This window comes from Pseudochaenichthys georgianus, chromosome 1, assembly GCF_902827115.2.
Source record: "Pseudochaenichthys georgianus chromosome 1, fPseGeo1.2, whole genome shotgun sequence".
Lineage (NCBI taxonomy): Eukaryota > Metazoa > Chordata > Actinopteri > Perciformes > Channichthyidae > Pseudochaenichthys > Pseudochaenichthys georgianus.
Genome location: NC_047503.1, coordinates 9597340 through 9617767, shown reverse-complemented (window position 1 = coordinate 9617767; position 20428 = coordinate 9597340). Strand labels below are relative to the sequence as shown.

Below are 20428 nucleotides of genomic sequence, written 5' to 3'. Positions count from 1 at the left end.
CACTCAGACCGAACCCCTCCTTCGTTCCCAAGAATCTAAGGAGCTCGTTTAGGTCAAGGGCTATTCAGTTAGGGGGCTTTAATCTTCCATCCCATAGTGGGGCCAGGGAGGCTAAATTGCACCTCCCCTGCCCGGTGAGTGCGCTAGCATGTTATGTGGAGCGCAAGGCTGCCACTAGGCGCACTCAACAACTGTTTGTGTGCTTTGGGGGCGGCGTTGCCGGTAAAGCTCTGTCCAATAAAAGCCTGGCAGGATGGCTCTGCGAGTGCATCTCACATGCCTTCAGACAGACGGGGAGAGCCTTCCCCACGGGGGTCCGTGCACACTCCACACGGAGTATGGCTGTGTCAACAGCCTTATTTAACGGAGTGAGTGTGGAGGACATGTGTGCGGCGTCTTGGTCCACGCCAGGCCCCTTCATAAGGTTTTATCTCTCGGACATGTCTGGCTCCTTCTCATCATCTGTGCTTGCTGAGGCAACACAGGGCTGGTGAGGGGGACATAGTGCACTTATGTTTTTTTTTAGAAGTGTAGGATGACAGCCAGGAGGCGAGGCCGCCTTATATACGGTGGGCTTGCGTGCACATTCAGGTAGGCCCGCTACGGTTATAGATATTTCAGTTGATGAATGCTCGCATAGTATGGTTGAGAGGTAGTACCCATAGAGTCCAGTAGAGGGCTCCGCCTGTGCTTATTTACCTAGGGTTACAATACGTAACCAGTGTTGGTACTGTAATGCAGTAACTAGTACTCTAACGCATTACTTTTTAAATGTAGTAACTCAGTTACCGTTACTACATGGTACATTACTCCGTTACTGCGTTAGTTTTTTTATATAGTCAACAGCCAGGCGAACAGAGATGAGAACTGTACTTAAGTACAGTACTTGAGTAAATGTACTTAAATACTTCCTGTGTCACATGTGGAGACGGGCTGTGGGCCTGTTTGTGTTGTTTAATAACAAGACTATCATGGCGGCGGCGGAGCTCAAGTCTAGTTTCTCCACCTGGAGATATTCTCACTATTTCACTTTTGTCGAGCACAAAGAAAAGAAAGTTTCTGTTAAATGTAAGTTGTGTCCTGGTGGGTCAAAGAGCCTATCTACTGCCCAAACCAGTCATTCAAATCTCTAAAAACATCTGCAAAAACAACATGCTGGGACGAAGCTAGTAACTAAGACCGGCACAGACCCAGACTCATCCAACGCCACTCCACCTCCACCAAAGCAACAGCGGCTGGATTTTAACCAAGGGACTGCTAGCCAGGGAAAAGTCGATAGAGCCATTGCACGGTATGTTGTAGAACACATGCAGGCTATTGCTACAGTGGAGTCACCCGCTTTCAGGGAGCTAGTTAGCACACGGCACACGGCATAGACCTATGGGACGGAAAACTTTTTCCAACTACCTGGAGAAAGAATATACAAAAATGGAAAGCCAGCTAATATCGATGCAATCCAGATTGCATATAATGCATGTCAAGTTGATCAACAGATTGTATTATTCTCCAATGCAATAACAGTACTGAAATGAAGGCTATAAGGGCATTAATGGGAGCCCTTTTTTTAAGTAACTAAAAAGTTACTTTTTACAGTAACGCATTACTTTTTGTAATCAGTAAAGTAACTGAGTTACTTTTGAAATGAAGTAACTAGTAATGGCAACTAGTTACTGGTTTTCAGTAACTAGCACAACACTGTACGTAACCCACCGTTCGTAGCCCATGGTTTAAAGGAGACCTATCATGCTGTATTTGAATAATATATTGTAGGGCCATACCTGTCTAAGGTATATTTATACTTTTTTTTTCAAAATACCAACCAGATCATGCATTTTAGCCATGCCTCATTTTGCTCTACTTTCCTCTCCTCCACCCTGTCTTTGCATGCGCTGCAGCTGACCACGCCCCCCTGCAAAGGAGGGGGCCGACTTACAAGTCATGTTACCATGCTGTTACCATGCCACTGCAACCTCTCATTCCCTTGATAGGTGTAGAGTTGGCCATATAGGCGGAGCTCCTCATCACTGACGTCAGACTATTTTCAAATCTGTATCAGTCTGTATCAGATCCGTTCCAGTCCCGTTTTTAGAGATTTGGGTATGGAGGAAAAGAGAGAGGGTTGTGTTTTCTGACACTTGGTGAGTTCCCTGACACACCGGGGACACATAATCATGTATAAAAAACGTATAAAAGTGCATTTTGCATGATAGGTCCCCTTTAAGTTAATGTGGGCACCGACCTGGCTAGTATTTAAGAAAATACAGAAAAACCGGTCCTTCAAGGTGTGCTGCTGTCTGTAGCCGTCGTGTTCAGCCAAGTAATCATAGCTACAGCTAGCTAACAAGATTTTAGCAAATGATTGAGTGCTTATCTTGTTTTTAATACTTTACATGCTGGCTTCATTTCCAGAAAACAAGTTATTCAAGATTATTTGACCTTCAATATGATAAACCAATAGACAGTGTGTGAAAAACAAAGCTAGCAAGGTTAGCATGAACAGGCTAATGTTAGCTTGCTAACATGCTTTTAGCCTGGATTAGTTTATTTGAAGCTTCAAATACTTTCTACGAATATTTTGGAATGTTTGGTTTGACTTGCTTGGACAGCTGGAAGGAGAATATTTAAAGCACGTCACATCAAGCAACACTTTAATCAAACTTTTGTTTCACAGGAGAATCCACACTGACTGTTAAAAGAAGGAAGAGGAACGTTCGAGTGTAACTGTCGACTTGGTTGGTAAACGTTTTATGTGGAGTCTGGTGTGTATAAAGATGGTGAATACTGACAGTTACAGTTGTTATGATAGTATTTTTGTATTTCTGAATGTCTTGTGTGTTGTGTGTAATCAAAGACTGTATAGCTTTGAATTAGCATGTTTGATACACTGTATTGAGGGGATATCTTATATTTGTGGGATTTCATGAAGTTGTCTTTCATCTGTTCATACTTTCTTATTCGACTTTTTTTGTATCAGTGCTTTCTTTTTTTAAATCTACAATTGTTTATAGAAGATTTTTCTCACTGTCAGATAATTACATACTTAATAGGCGGAAAGACTGGACAACTGTAGTACAGAGGAACATGTTTATTTACAGCAAAATGAAAATCTACATTACACAAGTATTCTAAAAACTATACATTTATTTAAAAAAATGCATAATGGTTTTGATATGGATAACATTGTTTCAGTCAACATTCAGAGTTTATTTTTATTATTTTTTGAAGAATAAAACAGACAACAGACCAACTGGTTATTTTGTAATGATATTGTTGTATTCTGCAAACCTCTTCTGGCTAATAAGCTACAGATGCTGCATTGTGGGGGTTGCCGTTTCACCAGAGAAAGATTCGTAAAAGGTGCACAGCACTTCGATGCAATTTTTTTACATAACAATTCAAATACCTTACCTCTCAATAACCAATCATAAGGAAATTAGATGCTAGAATGACCCAATTACAAGTTAGGATGGCCTAAACCAGTCAGGTCCATTTTTTTTGTTTTCACAACCGCATCGCATATTACATTGCTTTGACATCATTCATAATACATCTGCCTTAATAAAAATAAGAAATGCTAAGCGCACTGTTTGTTTCTTTGAATACAGATGCAATCAGTCCAATGTTTTTGCTTCAGAGCTGCACATTAAACCATAAGCCTTACCAAAATCTTTAAAGGCGATCACATCGGGTATACAGTGTATCTATACAGCTGTTTTAAAGTATTAAGGCTATTAGCTAGCACAACAATGAAAACAGTATTTCAATAAGAACAATCCGATATCAAGGACATGCTAGGCAGCAACACAATTATGATGAGCCATATGAACCAAAGGAAATACACAGGATTCGTCATCATCAGATTATCGTTTAACTGAACAGAAATATGTTGGATTTTGTAAGGCAGGACCTTTAGTTTAGAAACTCTTACAAATGTCTTCAAATTTTCTGAAGCGACATCAATGAAAAGTCCCTGAATTATGCTCCAATTTCTGCTCGACAACAATAAAGTGGTGTTACCTAAAAAACATAAAAACCAGAGCAATAAACAGGTACATACATGCGGCAGTCTTTGTTTCTGCCCCACAGTGGTTTCCTAACAATGACCCTTTGTGTATGGAAACACCATCTCTACTGTATGCAACGCTAACTTTCTGCTGGATGCTAAAATCTCTCACGCTCGAGACAGGAAGGCATTCTGATAAAAAAAAACCCTGTAAAGAAGGAATCATTTCTGCTGGAAAAGATTCCTAAAGCTTATTTGGAAGTCATGCATCATTTAACCTCAAATCAGCCTAGAAGAGATATGTAAGATACAAATATATCACCTTAAGAGAGTTAAATGGGTTTCCTATAGCAGAAGTACATCTATTTTATGATCAATTATAAATGATAAAGTTGCTATTTAGTATTTAGCCATATGAAATGTTAAATAAGTGGTATAAAAAGGCTATCCTTACTGAGAGCAAATGTCTACATGCGAGAAAAAGAGCAGCAAATATTTATTTGAAAATGCTTGGATTTAAAAGCCAAACAGATAACATTCTACAGGCACTGGATTATTTATTATAAAAACAGTTCAATCATGGAAAGAAGGTTGGGCAGAGAGATACGTCACTTTGAGGCGAGGATCGAAACACTGAATCTGAAAATCTCCTTCATATCTCCGGACATCCTCAAACTGTTTTCAGAGGATGAAGGCAAGGCAGCACGGGCTCTTTACTGTCGGTTTGTGTGTGTGTATGCTCATCACGTCCAGGAGTGTGTCTGTGCACGTGTGCCAAGGTTTCATCTAGAAACCCGTGGAGTGGACGGAGGGGATGGGGTAGAACTTGGAGATGCGGCTCTGGGAGGAGGGGTTAAGGCACTCGGACTCCCCGCTCATCTTGAAGAACACTTCCTGTTCCTGCAGCTTCCTGGCAAACTCCTCCTCCAGGGCCTACAGGACGCACACAGGAAAACCAAAACGGTTATTCAGCAGTAGCCCTCAATTATGGGTCATTTAAACACTTTTACGCTACCTGTCTTTTCAGTACTGAAATGTTAGAAAGCTCGAAGCTCGTGAACTGTCAACAGGAGGGTGGGAGGAGCCTTGCTGCAGGGAAGCAGTGTGTGGACCTCCAAGCGCAGTAGATTTAAATAATTGTAAACGGCATTATGATAAGGACGATCGTCCGTTCTGTGATTCTCCAGAACACACATGTTATGGTATTAGGGTCATGCAGAGTGAGATGAGATCGCTGTCCCTTTAAGAGAGAGAGAGAGAGGGGTGTGGCTTGTGCATGTGTGTGTGGATGGTAGAGCGAGCGTGTGCATGTTTCTGGAAGTGAAACGAGTGTGATGTATTTTGTGAAACAGAAGAACTACTAAATAAATGCAACGGCCTCCCAAGAAGAGCTCGCCTCTCTCCAGTCATTTAAGCTAAAGTGGGTTATCTATCTATCAATCAATCAATCAATCAATCAATCAATCAATCAATCAATCAATCAATCAATCAATCAATCAGTTTATTTATATAGCCCAATATCACAAAGGTTACATTTGTCTCAGTGGACTTCACAGTTTGTTCAGAATATCAGTATGAGAAAATGACACCCTCTGTCCTTAGACCCTCACATCGTACAAGGAAACACCTCCAGAGCAAACCCACAATTTAAAGGGGAACATGGGAGAAACCTCGGGGAGAGCAACAGAGGAGGGATCCCTCTCCCAGGACGGACAGACGTGCAATACAAATTGCAGTACCCATAAGGAGCTGTACAAATGCTGTGTCTTTAGTATATATATTCCGTTTGCATCAGTTTGTATTAGTAATGGAGTAACGTTGTGTGCGAGTCCACTGCAGGCTGAGGGAACAGATACTCTACCTTCTTCCTGGGTCTCAGCTTCTCCCTCCACTCCTTCAGCTCCATGCTGTGCTCCTCGTCCAGTTCCTTCAGCTTCTGGGTCTCATGTTCGATGAGCAGGTGGCACTTCTCGTTCTGAAACACACACAGGGAGGAAGTATATAAAACAACTTACTGTTCTCTTGGATTCTAAACTGAAACAGTACTGCATGTTAAATGTTGATACAAACATGAATGAATGATTAATACAAGTGTGAAGTGAGTGCACTCCTTTAAATGTCTACCTGCATCTGCTGCAGCTCCCGGATGTTGGCGTCACACTGCAGCTGCAGGTCTCTCATCTGGTTCTCATGCTTCTGATGCTGGTGGAGCCTCTCGTTCTTCTGCCTCTTCTCTTCCTGGGCTGCAAACTGGGAGACAGAGGCACATTTGGGGTTTTAAAGGCTACTATTCTTTCTGTTGTATACAAGACAAAAGCCTATGAAATGTGCTGCTCACCTGTTTGACCTTCTCCCTCTCCTGCTCGGGGGTGATGGCGGCGCCGGTGATTCGGAGGCTCTTCTTGAACATGGCCATGCGCGTCTTGGCCTCGCTGCGCTGGATCTTGGGCAGCCGGGTTCTCTCCTGCGTCTGCTTGTTCTTCATCTCCTCGATCAGACGCTGGTTGTAGCGCTGCATCTGCTCCATCTCCTGTACAGGGAAACACACAGGCACACACACACCATTGAAAGAGCTTCCAGAGCAACTTTTCAAACTTTCACTTTTGACAGAAACAAAACTGAGGGGTTGTTTTGGAGGTTGTATGAGTTGTGTAAAAGAGCTCCAATCACCCCTTCTCCACTGAGATGAGTTCTGTTCTAGTTCCGTGCTGGGGCTAGTTTGGTTTGCAGTGGAATTCACTTGCAAACCACTTAAGAACCAGTTTGCTTTTCCACGGACCAGAGCCTGAGAGGAACCACGTCAGGACGTCACCGTATACGTTGTGAATATCCCTCACAACGACAACAACAATGGCAGACTATGTTGCAGCTGTGCTCATGTTGTGATTTAAAACACAGCCATATTGAGTTGCAAGAGTGACTTCTCTTTTTCTCCAGAGTGAAATAGCTAATATTATGCCTCGAGGATTCAGCATTTGCCTTCACCAGCATATATCCTACCGTTTCCCTACTGCTCGGAAGAAGCAAGTCAGAGTGACTAACTAACCAGTAGATACCAGTAGTACCACTGATACCAGTAGCATCCACTGACGCACATTTCCACATAAATGGAACTTCTTTTCAGTTGTATTTGACAATGTTTGGCTCCATTGCTCCATAGTTAAAGGATTACATAATGTGAAGTGTCTCTCGTCTCACATGGATGATGGTCGCCCAGCCACGAAAGCCAGTCTGACAAATCAATAACAAGATTAAGAAACAACAATCAAAATATTTGCTTGTTTTTCTTCCATGTTTAATGGCAGAATGCGATCACACATTATATAAAACTCACTTTTGCAGAACATTAAACGCACAGATGTATGGCATATTATTTGTTCGCCATAAATGTTTTGAATTAGGATGTATTCCTTGCCACAACAATGATAGCAAACGGGTTGTAATTCAAAGTCTTGTGAATAATAGATAATATGTCACATGTACGCCTGGTTAATGTTGCGCGATGATTATATATAGGTATGTGGTGTTGTTCTAGACACTTTTCCATCTTCTGCAACAACTTTCTACTGTCGCCATGACGTGCTGTCGCCGGTTAAACCAGCTTTCAGGGCCCTGAAAGCGCCTCGGTGGGGAAAAGGTGAATACGGTACCTTCTCGTGTCTCTTCAGCAGCTGGTGCCTCTGCATGAAGTATTGGTCTTTGAGCTGCTGTTTGAACAGCTGGTGCTTCTCCTGCAGGTGGCGCTCCTCCAGCTCCCACATAGCAGCCTCACGAGCTGTACGCAGACACACAAGGGAACAAAAGACAAAGTGATCATCATTCACAAGCTTATTGGGGGGGATTTCTGTGCAACATGTTCAGAATGACTAGATGGTCTGCTGTGGAGAATAACAGGACGGAGCAGAACACACGACAGTGGGCTGAAGTTACCTCATTAGAACAGCTGAATGCTTAATCAACAAACTTAAATGACATTTCTATTTGTACTTTCTGTGAAACGTCGCTAAAGTAGCAGCCTCACGTTAGATTTCTGAGAAGTGTTGTTTGTGCAGCTCCTGGAATATTGCTAACAGGCTACAGTTGCCTGTGTGTTATGTATTTAATGTTATATTTACATATATTTCAAAATTAAATGAAAATGTTTTTTTCACAGTAAATTAAATGATAATTTGTTTTGTTATTTTGTAGATCATCTTAAAATCATTTTGTGAAGCCGAGAAAATATATATTATTATTATTATTAATCATAATATTTCATAAAAGTGCAACGACTTGTCAACTGATCGCTTGAACTGACGGCTACAGGTCGACTAACAGAGGATCTCTGGGTGAGAGCAGCCCTCGTCTGAACACAGCGACCCCTAGCGACCCCTAAGCGACACTAAATGTTTTACCTCGGAGGAGCTGCTGCTTGTGGTTGAGGCATTCTCTCTCGATGGTGGCCAGCTCGTGTTTGTGCTGCTGGATGATCTTCTTCAGATCGCTGTCCAGATCCTGCTGCTGCTTCTGAAGGAACTCTTGTTCCTGGAAAAAAGGGAGGCGAGATTACAAACACAGGTCCAGGTGATAATCCACCGGGTCTGCAACACACAAGGAACCTGAGGATCAGAAAACTCCTTAACCCCCACCCACAACGACCAATGACCTCAGCCCGATGAGCGATCGGCCTTCAGGCTCTCTGCCAACTTCACCTCGGCTTGAGCTGACAAACAAGACAGTTACAATGTGTCTCATCAATACGACTAATTGGGTTCAGCTTAAACTGCGGAAGCTGACATTTCAGAATCTGATGAACTACTTAATGTCATGCAGTATGTACTTTCATAAACGTTTATGAATGTCTACTTAAAGTAGGGCTGTACCGGATTTTTACATTTCAAGCTTCTATTGAGGCTTCCAAATGAAGCTTCAAATGTCATATCTGCTGTATTGCTCTCTGGACCATTGTTGACACGTGTCATCCCCTCTGTCTCCCCTTTCATCTCTGTCACTTCTATGAAGGCATTGGTGGATCCATAATCTTAACAAAATTAATTCTGTAATATTTTATAATGTTGTATCAAATATTTTGTGTTTGAAAAACTTAAACTAAATCTGAATATGAATTAAAGCTGCAAAATGTGATAAAATGATTTTGACTGATATTGCAATAGCGATATGTTCCACAATGTAGGAGGGATTGATCGTTTATTTTCTCCTTATCATCGAAAGATATGTTTGGAATGATCATGGTGTGAACATCTGTACCAAACAAAGTATTTAATTGTGTCCGTAGAATAGCTTGTAGGCGGGGACATCTCTGCAACACCACAATCTTTTATTCAGAATAATATAAACACAAATATTTCACTTCCTGCAATTTAATATATGGCACAAGTCAATTCTGCGATATTAGTTCAATTGCAAATAATTGTGGAGCCCTATGAATACGATAGTTTTTTTATAAATCAACTTAAATATATCTTCTCATAGCTTGCCTCTTTTTATGTGCAGCAAGTTGGAGAAAACGCCAACAAATATGGTTTGCAGCAAAATAAGTAATTATATAAAACATTGTTAATTTGGATATAATTACATCTATCTTTTTTCAAATAATGGTTCCTTTACAATGCTCTGAAGTTATTGGTAATGTTTGGATAACATAAGTGGGAACAATTTCTACACAGCTACCACTGAAATCTACAAATAGTATAATACTAATAATATGTACCTAGTTCTTACCAGCAGGTGGCAGACATGGCTTTTCACACAGTGGGTGGACAGGCAAAACATTCAAGATCCAAAGCATTTAAATGATGATTTAAAATGTAAATGTCATCGTTATTCCAGCAGGGGGGAGAAATGGTTGTTGTGTGACCAAAATGAAGCTTTGAGAGGGTCGAGCTGCACTTTACGCTTGCTGTTGGCATGCAACTCATATAGAGAGCCGAGCTCATTTCCAATTTCTCAAAGAATTGACTTCTAAATGCTACTATTAAATTGTAAATTGCTAAAGGTATAGATGTCTGACATGCTGCTCTGTTACGAATCGACCAGAACTCTCAGATCATCTGGAACAGGTTTACTCATTGTTCCCCGGGTCAGAACCAAACACACAGAGGTAGATTTTAATTTGTTTAGGCTCTGCAGATCTGGAACAAACTTCCTAACAGGTGATGACGGCTCCATGTTTTATTATTACACTTCTACACTTCTTGCAGCATTATCTGGATTCACAATGTCTATTATTAACTACTTTTTTTTTTGTTTGTGAGTTGCGCGTTAATGCCAATGTAAAGCACTTTACATTGCCTTTGTGTCTGACATAAACGTATCTAGCCGAGGGTAAAAAACGATAGCCTTTTCTAGTCTAAAGAGTGATGAGTCATGCTTCAAGAGACACAACAAAAGCGCCATATCTGAGGAGGTATCCAGTGACGCACCCACACACAAAAGGACTACATCAGAAAAAGGGCTAGTGCCTGAGGATCCCAGTACAAAACCCTGCTAGAGATCACACACACACACACACACACACACACACACACACACACACACACACACACACACACACACACACACACACACACACACACACACACACACACACACACACACACACACACACACACACACACACACACACACACACACACACACACACACACACACACACACACACACACACACACACACACACACACACACACACACACACACACACACACACACACACACACACACACACACACACACACACACACACACACACACACACACACACACACACACACACACACACACACACACGTAGGTGGAAGGTTAAAAAAGGGGGAAAAAGTCCTGACACTGCATCAAAACACTAAGTGAAAAGCTGTTGGATGATACCCTCACAGTCAGAAGGGAACGAGCTGACAGTGTGTGTCAAAGTTCAAAATCCACAGCAATCTGATCCCTCATTACCTCCTCAGGCGGGGTTTGGATAATATCCTCTTTAATACGTTTCATGAGAGCGTTTGTCACATGCCTTTGAGAAAGTCCACATTCCTGTTTGTGTCAGCCATGAGAAGAACATAAAATGAGCTGTGGACAGATAGCACTGCGTCACAAAATGAATGAGAGGTGGCAGCACTGACTGATTTAGCAGCTGGTTATGTAAACACTTATAGGAAAGATCAGAGAGGCGTGGGTGTGTCAAAGTATTAAAACAACTATAAAAAGAACTGTAGAAGCTATGCCACCCTCATAAGAGAGGTGAAGGGGATTCAAAGAGGACGTGGTTCACACACTGACCTCTTTCTTGCGGTTCTTCAGCATGTTCTGGTACTTGGACAGTTCTTTGTCCTGCTCGGCTTTGATGCGTTTGGCCTCGTCCCGGAGCCGGTTGGTGTGCTCCTGCTCCAGCCGCTCGATGGTCTGCTTCTGCTGCCGCTCCAGGTTCTCCACCTCCTGGTCGTACTGACGCTTCTTACTCTGCAGGACACACAGCGTCATGTCAGTGAGAGGAATCAAGAAGAGGATTCTGTTCTATTAGTGTGTCAAATCGGAGAGGCAATACCCTTTGTTATGTACGCTTTCAAAAATAACGCAATTTTATATAATGCCAAGGCCTCCTTCATTTGTTTCCTCAAGCCACTTCAGAATCAGAACACCTTTACTCGTTCCACAGAGGGGAAATGTACGTTTGTTACATTAGAAAATAGCCAAAGACAGCTTAATGTTAACTACGAAGCATACATAAAACAAATATTAAAGATAAACCAAATATTACACAATTTACAAAATGTACAAAAGATACATTTCTAACACTTTAGCTTTACATATATGAGTTCTAGTCATAGTTGTGAGGACTTCTCTGGCCTCTGATGATTGCTTGATGTTATGCAGCTCGTGGTCAATCAAATACAAATGCTGATTCATTGCTGGGTTTTAGGTCCTGCAGAATTCTATAGAAGGCACCAAACAGCTAAAGGCCTATTAAACCCTGCATGAGGAAATAATAAAGTCATCCTTCACACTGCAACATTAGTCATTCACAAACTGTCTGCATTCAGGCTAACTCATAATGGCTCAAAACTCAGTAGGACCACCACCCGCAGATCTCTGTGCAGGTGGAGGAAGTATTGTATTGTTTTCTGTGTGTGTCTGGATCTCGAGTCGTGGCTGTCCCTGTCGCTGTGGTCCTGCCTGACGCTCACCTTACTGCTTCTTTGATGGCACCCAGAGGATTGTTGACATCCACCTGGACCCATCTTTAACGTCTACTTATTTATAGACACATACATTTACAACATAGGTAGTCCAAATGCTTGAAAATGCATTATCTTTTTAATTTACACACAACGTCTATTGCCGTCTGTCCGTCCTGGGAGAGGGATCCCTCCTCTGTGGCTCTCTCCATTAACTGGGGGGTTTCTTTGGACGTTTTTCATTGTCCAATGTGATGGTCTAAGGACAGAGGGTGTCCTATTCATATTCTGTACAAAGTCCCCTGAGACAATTGTAACATTTGTCATATTGGGCTATATAAATAAACTTCGATTGATTGATTCTCTTTTTCGTACATCTGGATGAGTTTATGTTTGTGGAGGATCATGGCAACCTTCCATTTAACCACCACATATTTGTCTTCTGCTTCCTAGTATCCAAATCTTAAAATGACAGTGTCCTGTTGCACATAATGCAACTTCCAGAACACTTGTGTGGATGTCGGTATGAAGGGAAAAGCGCCGAGTCATCTTAAAAGAAAATAAACGTCACTGACACTTTTTTTACCAACTGAAAAGTAAGTAAGCAAATGGGTAAGTATATGCAAGTTAGGAAGTACGCAAGTAATGAATTAAGTAAGGAAGTTAGAAACTAAGTAAGTAAATATGAAAGGATGTAAGTACATAAGTAAGTAAGCAAGTAAGTTACCAATTAATCAAATATTGCACATTTTTTACATACATTGCTTTATTTTTGTTCAGAAGGCGCGTTTTTGAACTGATCCTTCAAACCTTTTTTGGCTATGAATAAAAAGACTAAATCACAGCTACATTCATTGCCAGGGTAAATTGAGGCCAGTCCTGAAGCTGGCAGTTGTTCCTAAAGGGAATGCAGAGTCAAACTAAAGCTACATGCGTCCTTGCACATGAGTTTCCATAAAGAGACAAGGAGCCAGGAAGAGCCGCTGACGGAACAAATGGTACAATTGTCACCACAGTACAAAACACACGATACTTCCTGCTTTTGGTAAATACATAAACTAAATCTATGCAAAAGAAAAGTACTTCCTCCTGAAGGAAAAAATACCAATGGGCTTAGTAAGCAATACATAGCAGAATAATATTTTCACAAGATCCTTTTTTTTTTATAACTGCACAGCTAATTCTGGTTAACTGTACACATTTAATTTTTTATACTTGCTTTTTTGAATATATATATATTTTTTTTTAACTGCATTGTGGGAAGCAGAGCGGAGCTTTCCTGGCGTTTCAGGCTGCAAAAGTTGAGCAATGTTCAACTTTTGAAGTAGGCAGAAGCATCAACCAATCAAATCGCGTGTATGCAAATATGCCAGTACAAGCGCTAGCCAATCAAACCGTGTGTATGCTTGGGAGAGAGACATATTCCAAAAAATGGAGGAGAAATTAATCGTAGCGGTATGGAATCACCCGGTCTTGTACGATCAGTCACTGTTCACTTACCGGGATACAAACCGGAGGATCCAGGCATGGAGGGAAATGGCAGAGACAGTGGGTGGAACTGGTAGGTTTTCGCCTGTTTGGGGAGTTTATATCCAGTTTACTTCGTAAACTGTATGTCGGGGGCGGGAGATTCATGTGATTGGTTGTTGGTCGCGTTGCTCGCATCAACTCCCCCAAGCTTTAGACACGCCCACTTCCAAGCTTTTTCCAAAGCCGCTGTGTGGACGGGCCGTTGGTGTGTTTATGGATACCCGATTGGACACCAAGGAAAATGGCTTGTGTGTGAAACCCTGCTTGGCAGTAAACATGATTCTGATTAAGTTGTAAGGTTACGAGTGTGCTCTTGTACGTCTGTCTTTGTGGGGACTTGTTTTCCTATGAGGTCACTCCTCAGGTCTTTAAGATTTCAGTTAAGGTTAATGTTAATTAAGGGCTGGAGTTACACCATGGACGTATAAGGAGTACTGGATACAGCATTGAAGACGGGGACCTGTTCAATCCTATGAAAGCTGCTCAGTGGCACATGAAGCCAAAAAGGACTGTCTCGAGAGCAAATGTAGTGGTATCAGGGCCCACGGAGGAAGCGTTTTCCCTAAGCCCCGCCTTCTTTCCGCATGATGAGATGAGTTGAATTTCGCTTTCACAACATTTTCAACCTTCAGACTTTAGTCTTTAGTTGAAACATCTAGAAGAAAATATTCGCTGTTTTACACACGTCTCTTTCCCAATGTAAGTCGTTGGGGAAAATATGTTTTGGGCCCAATGAGGTCACGGATTGACACGGAAGTTGTAGTACCAACTTTTGGCCACTATGGAAATTAGCTTGAATGCCCGAGGCACTTTCTGGGGTCTTGGATTACACTTGTAGTGGTGAGGTAATGTGTAGGGGCGAGGTAATGCGTCATGTCAATGAGGGGTTTGACAACAATATGAATGCGTGTTGTGGGCCTCACCGTGGTCTCCTGCTCGAAGCGGCGGAAGATCTGCTCCTTCTGCTGCTGCAGCTTGTTGCTGAGCTGCTGCTGGGCCCTCTGCTCCTCCTTCTGCAGGAAACGCAGCTCCCTCAGCTCCTGGCGCCTGGAGAGGGGGAGGAAGAGAGAGAAAGGGTGTTGACTCTCTGTCTTTCTTCAGCATTTAGCAGGCCACAGTGGTGAGGAAGAGATCAGCTACACACAATCAGGTTGTACACTAGTTTCTGGGCAGAATTGATATTTATTTAAAACTGATGAATACCTGAGGAATCTCATCTCCTCGTTCTTCGTATCATTGTCAGTGATGATCTTGTATGTAGTAACGCTAACTTTTTCTCCGTCCACAATGAATTTGCGAGTCTTTTTCAGCGTCTTCTTATGACGCTTGTTGTCCTTGGAACAAAGACAGAACAAGTTTATATATACATATAAGACTTAATTAGAATCAGTATATTAATCAGTATTAATATAAACATAGGAAGACATTATGCGAATTAAATATGTAATAAGCAATAAAAAGACCAAATGAAATATTTATATACAAATAAAAAAGGTATATATATAAAAAGGAAATATAGAAAAGAAAAATGCTTGAATTAAATATAAGAAGTTAAATAATGAGCAATACAAAGTAATATATACATATTAGTACAATTACAACTATTTCTATAAACATAACAAACAAACAAACAAACAAATTCCTCGTATTTGTGAAACTACCTGGCAATAAACCCGTTTCTGATTCGGAGTTTAATAGTGTCAATAAAAATAATAAAGAAAAAAATATATACAAATATTTATAAAAACATAAAAAGTTTAAGTAAAAATGTGTACATTGTACTACAATGTATACAGTGGTGTCTTGGTAATAATAAGATATCAATGCTAAACAGCAACGTTTAAGTCTCTAAAAGCCTGTAATGCAGCGTGAGTTACCTGTACGGAGACAGATCCAGGCTCTTTAGTTTTGGACAGGAAGCTTGAGATGGACAGATTGAGGTCCCCGCTGCTGTTATCTGCGGCAGATCCAGTCCCAGAGTCTGAATCCCTCTCTTTGTCGTCCTTAGCTCTGTCTGGAACCGTCTTCTCGTCTTCTGCGTTCTCCTTTTCTGAGGGCTTCTCTCCATTCTGTTCTTTTGGGACCACGTTATCTTGCTCTGGTAGTGTCAATGTCACTTTGAGGTTTTTGTACCGCTCCTCGTCGTCCTCCTCCTCCTCTGCTGGTGTGATTGGTTCCTCCATGGTTTCCTCCTGAGGAGCCTCAGTGACCTCTGGACTTTGAGGAACCTCGGCTGTGTCCACTTCCTTCTCGTCCTCAGCGGCGATCTCCAGCTGCTGCATTTCCTTCGCAGGTGCCTCTGGTTCTGGCTCTGGTCCAGGGGAGGCAACATCTTCCTCCACTGCTTTCTCTTCCTCATCGTCAGCTGGAGTTTTTGGAGTCTCCTCCATGGGCTCCTCAGCTGCAGGGGCTGCAGGCTCCTCCACAAAGCTTGTGTCCACCACATGGTTGTCCACAGGGAGCTCAGTGGGCCTGGACAAGGGCACAACTGGCTCCACCTTTTCAGGGACGGATTCCAAGATGGAGAGAGAGAGGGGGATCTTCTCATCCTCCGAGCTGGCCATGCTCACATCAGAGGGGCCGCGTTTGTGGCCCTGAAGGAAGGGCACAAGTTAGATAGTTAATGCTAAAGCTAGAACATAGTGAGGGTGCACTGATGTAATGAGCAGTCCCTAGAGTCATTAGAGCTGAAACAATCGACTAATTAATAAAAATAATTATCAGCAATCTGTCTAAATAATAGATGGTCATCATTCTGAGCCTTTTTAGAGTAACAATGTCAATTTCCTTTTCTTTGTTTTCCATATGCTATATTGAGTATCGTTTGGTTTGGGATTAGCCACGAAAATGATTAGCAGTCTAAATCAATACAAAACTAATAGTTAGCTGAAGCTCCAATTAATATAAATAAAAGACTGAGATGGTAAAACAGCTGGGTCAACAATGCACTAGGGCTGCAGCTAATTCATTGATTAACAATGATGATAAGAACAATCTGACAATTATTTTCTCAGAGTATTATTATAAAAATAATATTATAAAAAAATATTGTTATCATAATTTGTATACATCACTTTTACCAACATTTAATCTCAATCTCAATCTTTATTTATTTATATAGCACATTTAAAACAACCTTTGGTTGACCAAAGTGCTGTACAGGGCAGGCAGTAACTACAATAGTGAATAACCCAATTGGAGTACGATAATAAAAACAATAATTAAAAACATAATAAAAAGCACAATAACTAGAAACATATACAAAAAATAAATAAATAAAAAACACATACAAATGTAAAAATGTAATGCTCAACTAGTATTAAAAGCCAGTGCAAAGAGGTGAGTTTTTAGCTGAGATTTAAAAAGTTCAATAGACTCAACAGTCCGGATATGTGCTGGGAGGCTGTTCCACAGTCTGGGAGCTGCAACACTGAAGGCCCTGTCACCTCTGGTTTTTTTCCTGCTCCGAGGAACCACCAACATATTCTGCTGAGCTGAGCGCAATGCTCTAGCAGGAGCATGGCGGTGCAACAACTCAGACGAGTAATGTGGTGCCAGTCCATGCAATGATTTAAAAACAACAAGTAAGTACTTGAACTGGATCCTGTAACTGACAGGAAGCCAATGAAGGTCTGCCAGAACGGGTGTGATGTGGTCATAACGTCTCTTCCCAGTAAGAAGGCGTGCAGCCGCATTTTGGACCAGCTGCAGGCGACGGATAAACACTTGTCAACACCAATATAGAGGGAGTTACAGTAGTCTAAACGAGACGTGATAAATAAGTGGATTAGCTGTTCAAATTCCTTACTAGGAAGATAGGCTTTTACCTTCCCCAGAAGCCGCAGCTGGAAGAAGCTTGTCTTGACAACTGAGCTTATCTGTTTGTCAAATTTAAAACAGTTGTCAAAGATGACTCCAAGATTTCTGACAGAGGGACGGCTGTAGGAGGCTAAGGGGCCGAGTACACTATTAAAGCCATCCAGGAGTTCAGACTGTCCAAATATTATAATCTCCGTCTTCTTTTCATTAATAGTCAAGAAGTTGATTTCCATCCATGATTTTATGTCTTTCAGACAGCTAAGCAAGGCAATCCTAGATTCCTTATTTGCTGTTATAGGCAGGTATACCTGCAGATCATCTGCCAAGCAATGGTAAGAAATGTTGTGCTTTTTAAAAATTGACCCCAGAGGTAGTAAATACAGACTGAACAAAATGGGGCCCAGGACAGAGCCTTGTGGGACCCCATATGCTAGTGGGGCTGCAGCTGAAGAATACTGGCCAAGATGCACAGAAAAGGTCCTTTCTGACAGATAGGATTTAAACCATTTTAGGACGTTACCTTTAATACCGACACACAGTTCACGGCGTGATAACAAAATGTGGTGGTCAATGGTGTCAAAAGCAGCAGACAAATCTAAAAGCACAAGCATTTACATTATCGTTATTGAAAAAAAAAGATATGAATGTAAATTGTTTATTTCTATCAGGTTAATATTACTGCTAAGTCTTAAAATGTTATTTTGATCTCTTTTAACATTTTATTTTGAAGATGAATTGTTCAAATGTTCAAACTTATTCTTAAATTATTTTAAAATATATTTTAACAGCTGTATAAGTGAGAATGCACTAATTTAAATGTCAGTTTGCTTGAATTGACTCAAATTGTTAATAAGTTAATAGTGGCTTAACTTACCATTTAATCTCCAGAATAAAGTAATAAGACGCACAAAGCCAAATTATAGCAGTTAGCGGGAACAAGTGTAGCCTATTGTGACTGCTAATTTCATTGGAATGTTGACACAGCATTCCAACTATCTGTTGTGCTACGCACAAAATTCTTTATTATTCCGCCGGGTTATTTTGCGCCTTTTCTTCTTCCACATTGAACATCACAGAAACTCCGTTCAAACATCAAAACGTTCAGCTCGGTCGGGAATCAATGGCTATTACTTTTATCATTCATAACTTTCATAATTCCAGAGATACATCCCATAATTCATCACATGTTTAACATGGAAGTCAATGGAGAAACTCTTCAGACTTCAACAATCTTCATGCGACTTCAACTGCTAACTGCTCCTTCTTCAACTGCTAACTGCTCCTTCATACTTTCACTCAGAAACCTCATTCCAACTTTAAAATGTTACACATCTTTCTGACATTATTCGTGTAACACAACTTTGAAATCTGATTCGTACTTTTAGAGATATTAAACATTGTTCAGACCTTGGTAAAGAGGCCTTCTTCAGATTTTAGAGTGCGTGATGTCACAGCTAGAGTGGAGGACAGATTTAATTTTGCCTTCATATTTTCTTTTAAACCTGCCATAATTCCCAAACCCTACATTCCTGAGACATAATCTTTCATGAGAAACGTAGGAAAACATCTCGTAGCTTGAAAAAAAAAAAATAATTAAGCAAAATAATTAAACAAAATGCCTCGAGGGCATGAAGTGACAACAACGTTCAACATGTCTCCATTAAACCCCATTGTAAATTCAGCCTCATCGATCCCCACCACAGCAGCCGCACACCTTTAGTTAATCTGCCAAAAAGGCCACATTATTAACCCGAAAGTACACAAAAAGCACACTTCAGATACTCAAGTTCCTTGACATGCTTCACGCTTTGAAATTTCACCGAGAACTGTTATCGGTTATTTGTTTTCTTCAACAAAACGTTTACATGTAAGAGGTTTATCTCTCATTCAGAACAATGATATATATGATTTATATTTAGCTCAAATATAAACACCTGTGTCATGGAACACGATGATGTCATCACTCCAACTGACATGCTCAGAGCAGCAGACTTCAAATAATGGTTAATAGTCCTGCCCTCAACAGCTCTATGTCAATTATATGCCGTTTCCATGGAAACGCATCCCTCACCATAAATGACGATGTCGCTATACATTAACTCCTATGAAAATGTGGTGTTACTTTGGCAACGCATCCCTCGCCATAAAATAGCAGCAGACTTCAGATAATGGTTAATGGTCCTGCCCTCAACAGCTCCACGTCAATTATGGGGTGTCATCATATGCCGTTTCCATGGAAACGCATCCCTCGCCATAAAACACAATGTCGCTGTAACTCCAATGGACACGGTCCGGTCGTCCCACAATCTTCACCTGTATATCAACTCTCCATGCCTCAACAGCTCTACGTCAAATCTGACATCTCACCATATGCCATTTCCCTCGCCATACAACACGATGTTGTCGTAACGCCTATGAAAAGGGTCAAAACAGCACCAGACTTCATCAGATAATGGTTAACGGTCCAGCCCTCAACAGCTCTATGTCAATTATGGGGTGTTATCATATGCCGTTTCCCTCACTATAACTCCTATGAAAATGTTCAAAAAGTGCTCAAACTTCACATGTGTGCTATCAGTCCAGCCGTGAAGAAATCTACGGGACAGTTTTGAGATTTCTTCAAATGCCGTTGCCATGGCAACACAATGCTCGCCATGAAACACGGTTTTCTCATAACTTCAGTGAAAATGCTCCAAACGGCCCAAAACTTCACAGGTTTGGTAACGATGCAGCCATCAACGCATCCAAGTGTATTATGGGATGTCATCAAATTCCGTTGGCATGGTGACAGATCATTCGCCATCAAGTTAGTTCAAAAGTTTGCAGTTCAAATATTCTGCTGCTTTTCCAAGCCTTTTTACTTTCTTTTCTTCTCTCATCACACACTCAAGCCCCCTGTGTTCATGTA

At 41.2% G+C, this 20428-nt stretch overlaps 2 protein-coding genes across 2 annotated transcripts in view; one reads left to right on the top strand and one right to left on the bottom strand.

Moving 5' to 3' along the window:
• The window catches only part of LOC117452187 (collagen alpha-1(XVII) chain-like), a 35184-nt gene extending 32213 nt beyond the window's left edge, over nucleotides 1–2971 (top strand). Inside the window, exon 49 of the mRNA XM_034090677.1 lies at nucleotides 2672–2971. Coding sequence (XP_033946568.1) covers nucleotides 2672–2721 — 50 coding nt within the window. The 3' untranslated portion in view covers nucleotides 2722–2971. The remainder of the gene's footprint in view (nucleotides 1–2671) is intronic.
• Nucleotides 2972–3070: 99 nt separating this feature from the next.
• The window catches only part of slkb (STE20-like kinase b), a 41440-nt gene continuing 24082 nt past the window's right edge, over nucleotides 3071–20428 (bottom strand). Inside the window, exons 9-18 of the mRNA XM_034083598.1 lie at nucleotides 15579–16295; nucleotides 14905–15035; nucleotides 14625–14748; nucleotides 11276–11455; nucleotides 8398–8527; nucleotides 7654–7778; nucleotides 6342–6533; nucleotides 6128–6253; nucleotides 5865–5978; nucleotides 3071–4936 (exon numbers count right to left, since the gene is read on the bottom strand). Coding sequence (XP_033939489.1) covers nucleotides 4790–4936; nucleotides 5865–5978; nucleotides 6128–6253; nucleotides 6342–6533; nucleotides 7654–7778; nucleotides 8398–8527; nucleotides 11276–11455; nucleotides 14625–14748; nucleotides 14905–15035; nucleotides 15579–16295 — 1986 coding nt within the window. The 3' untranslated portion in view covers nucleotides 3071–4789. The remainder of the gene's footprint in view (nucleotides 4937–5864; nucleotides 5979–6127; nucleotides 6254–6341; nucleotides 6534–7653; nucleotides 7779–8397; nucleotides 8528–11275; nucleotides 11456–14624; nucleotides 14749–14904; nucleotides 15036–15578; nucleotides 16296–20428) is intronic.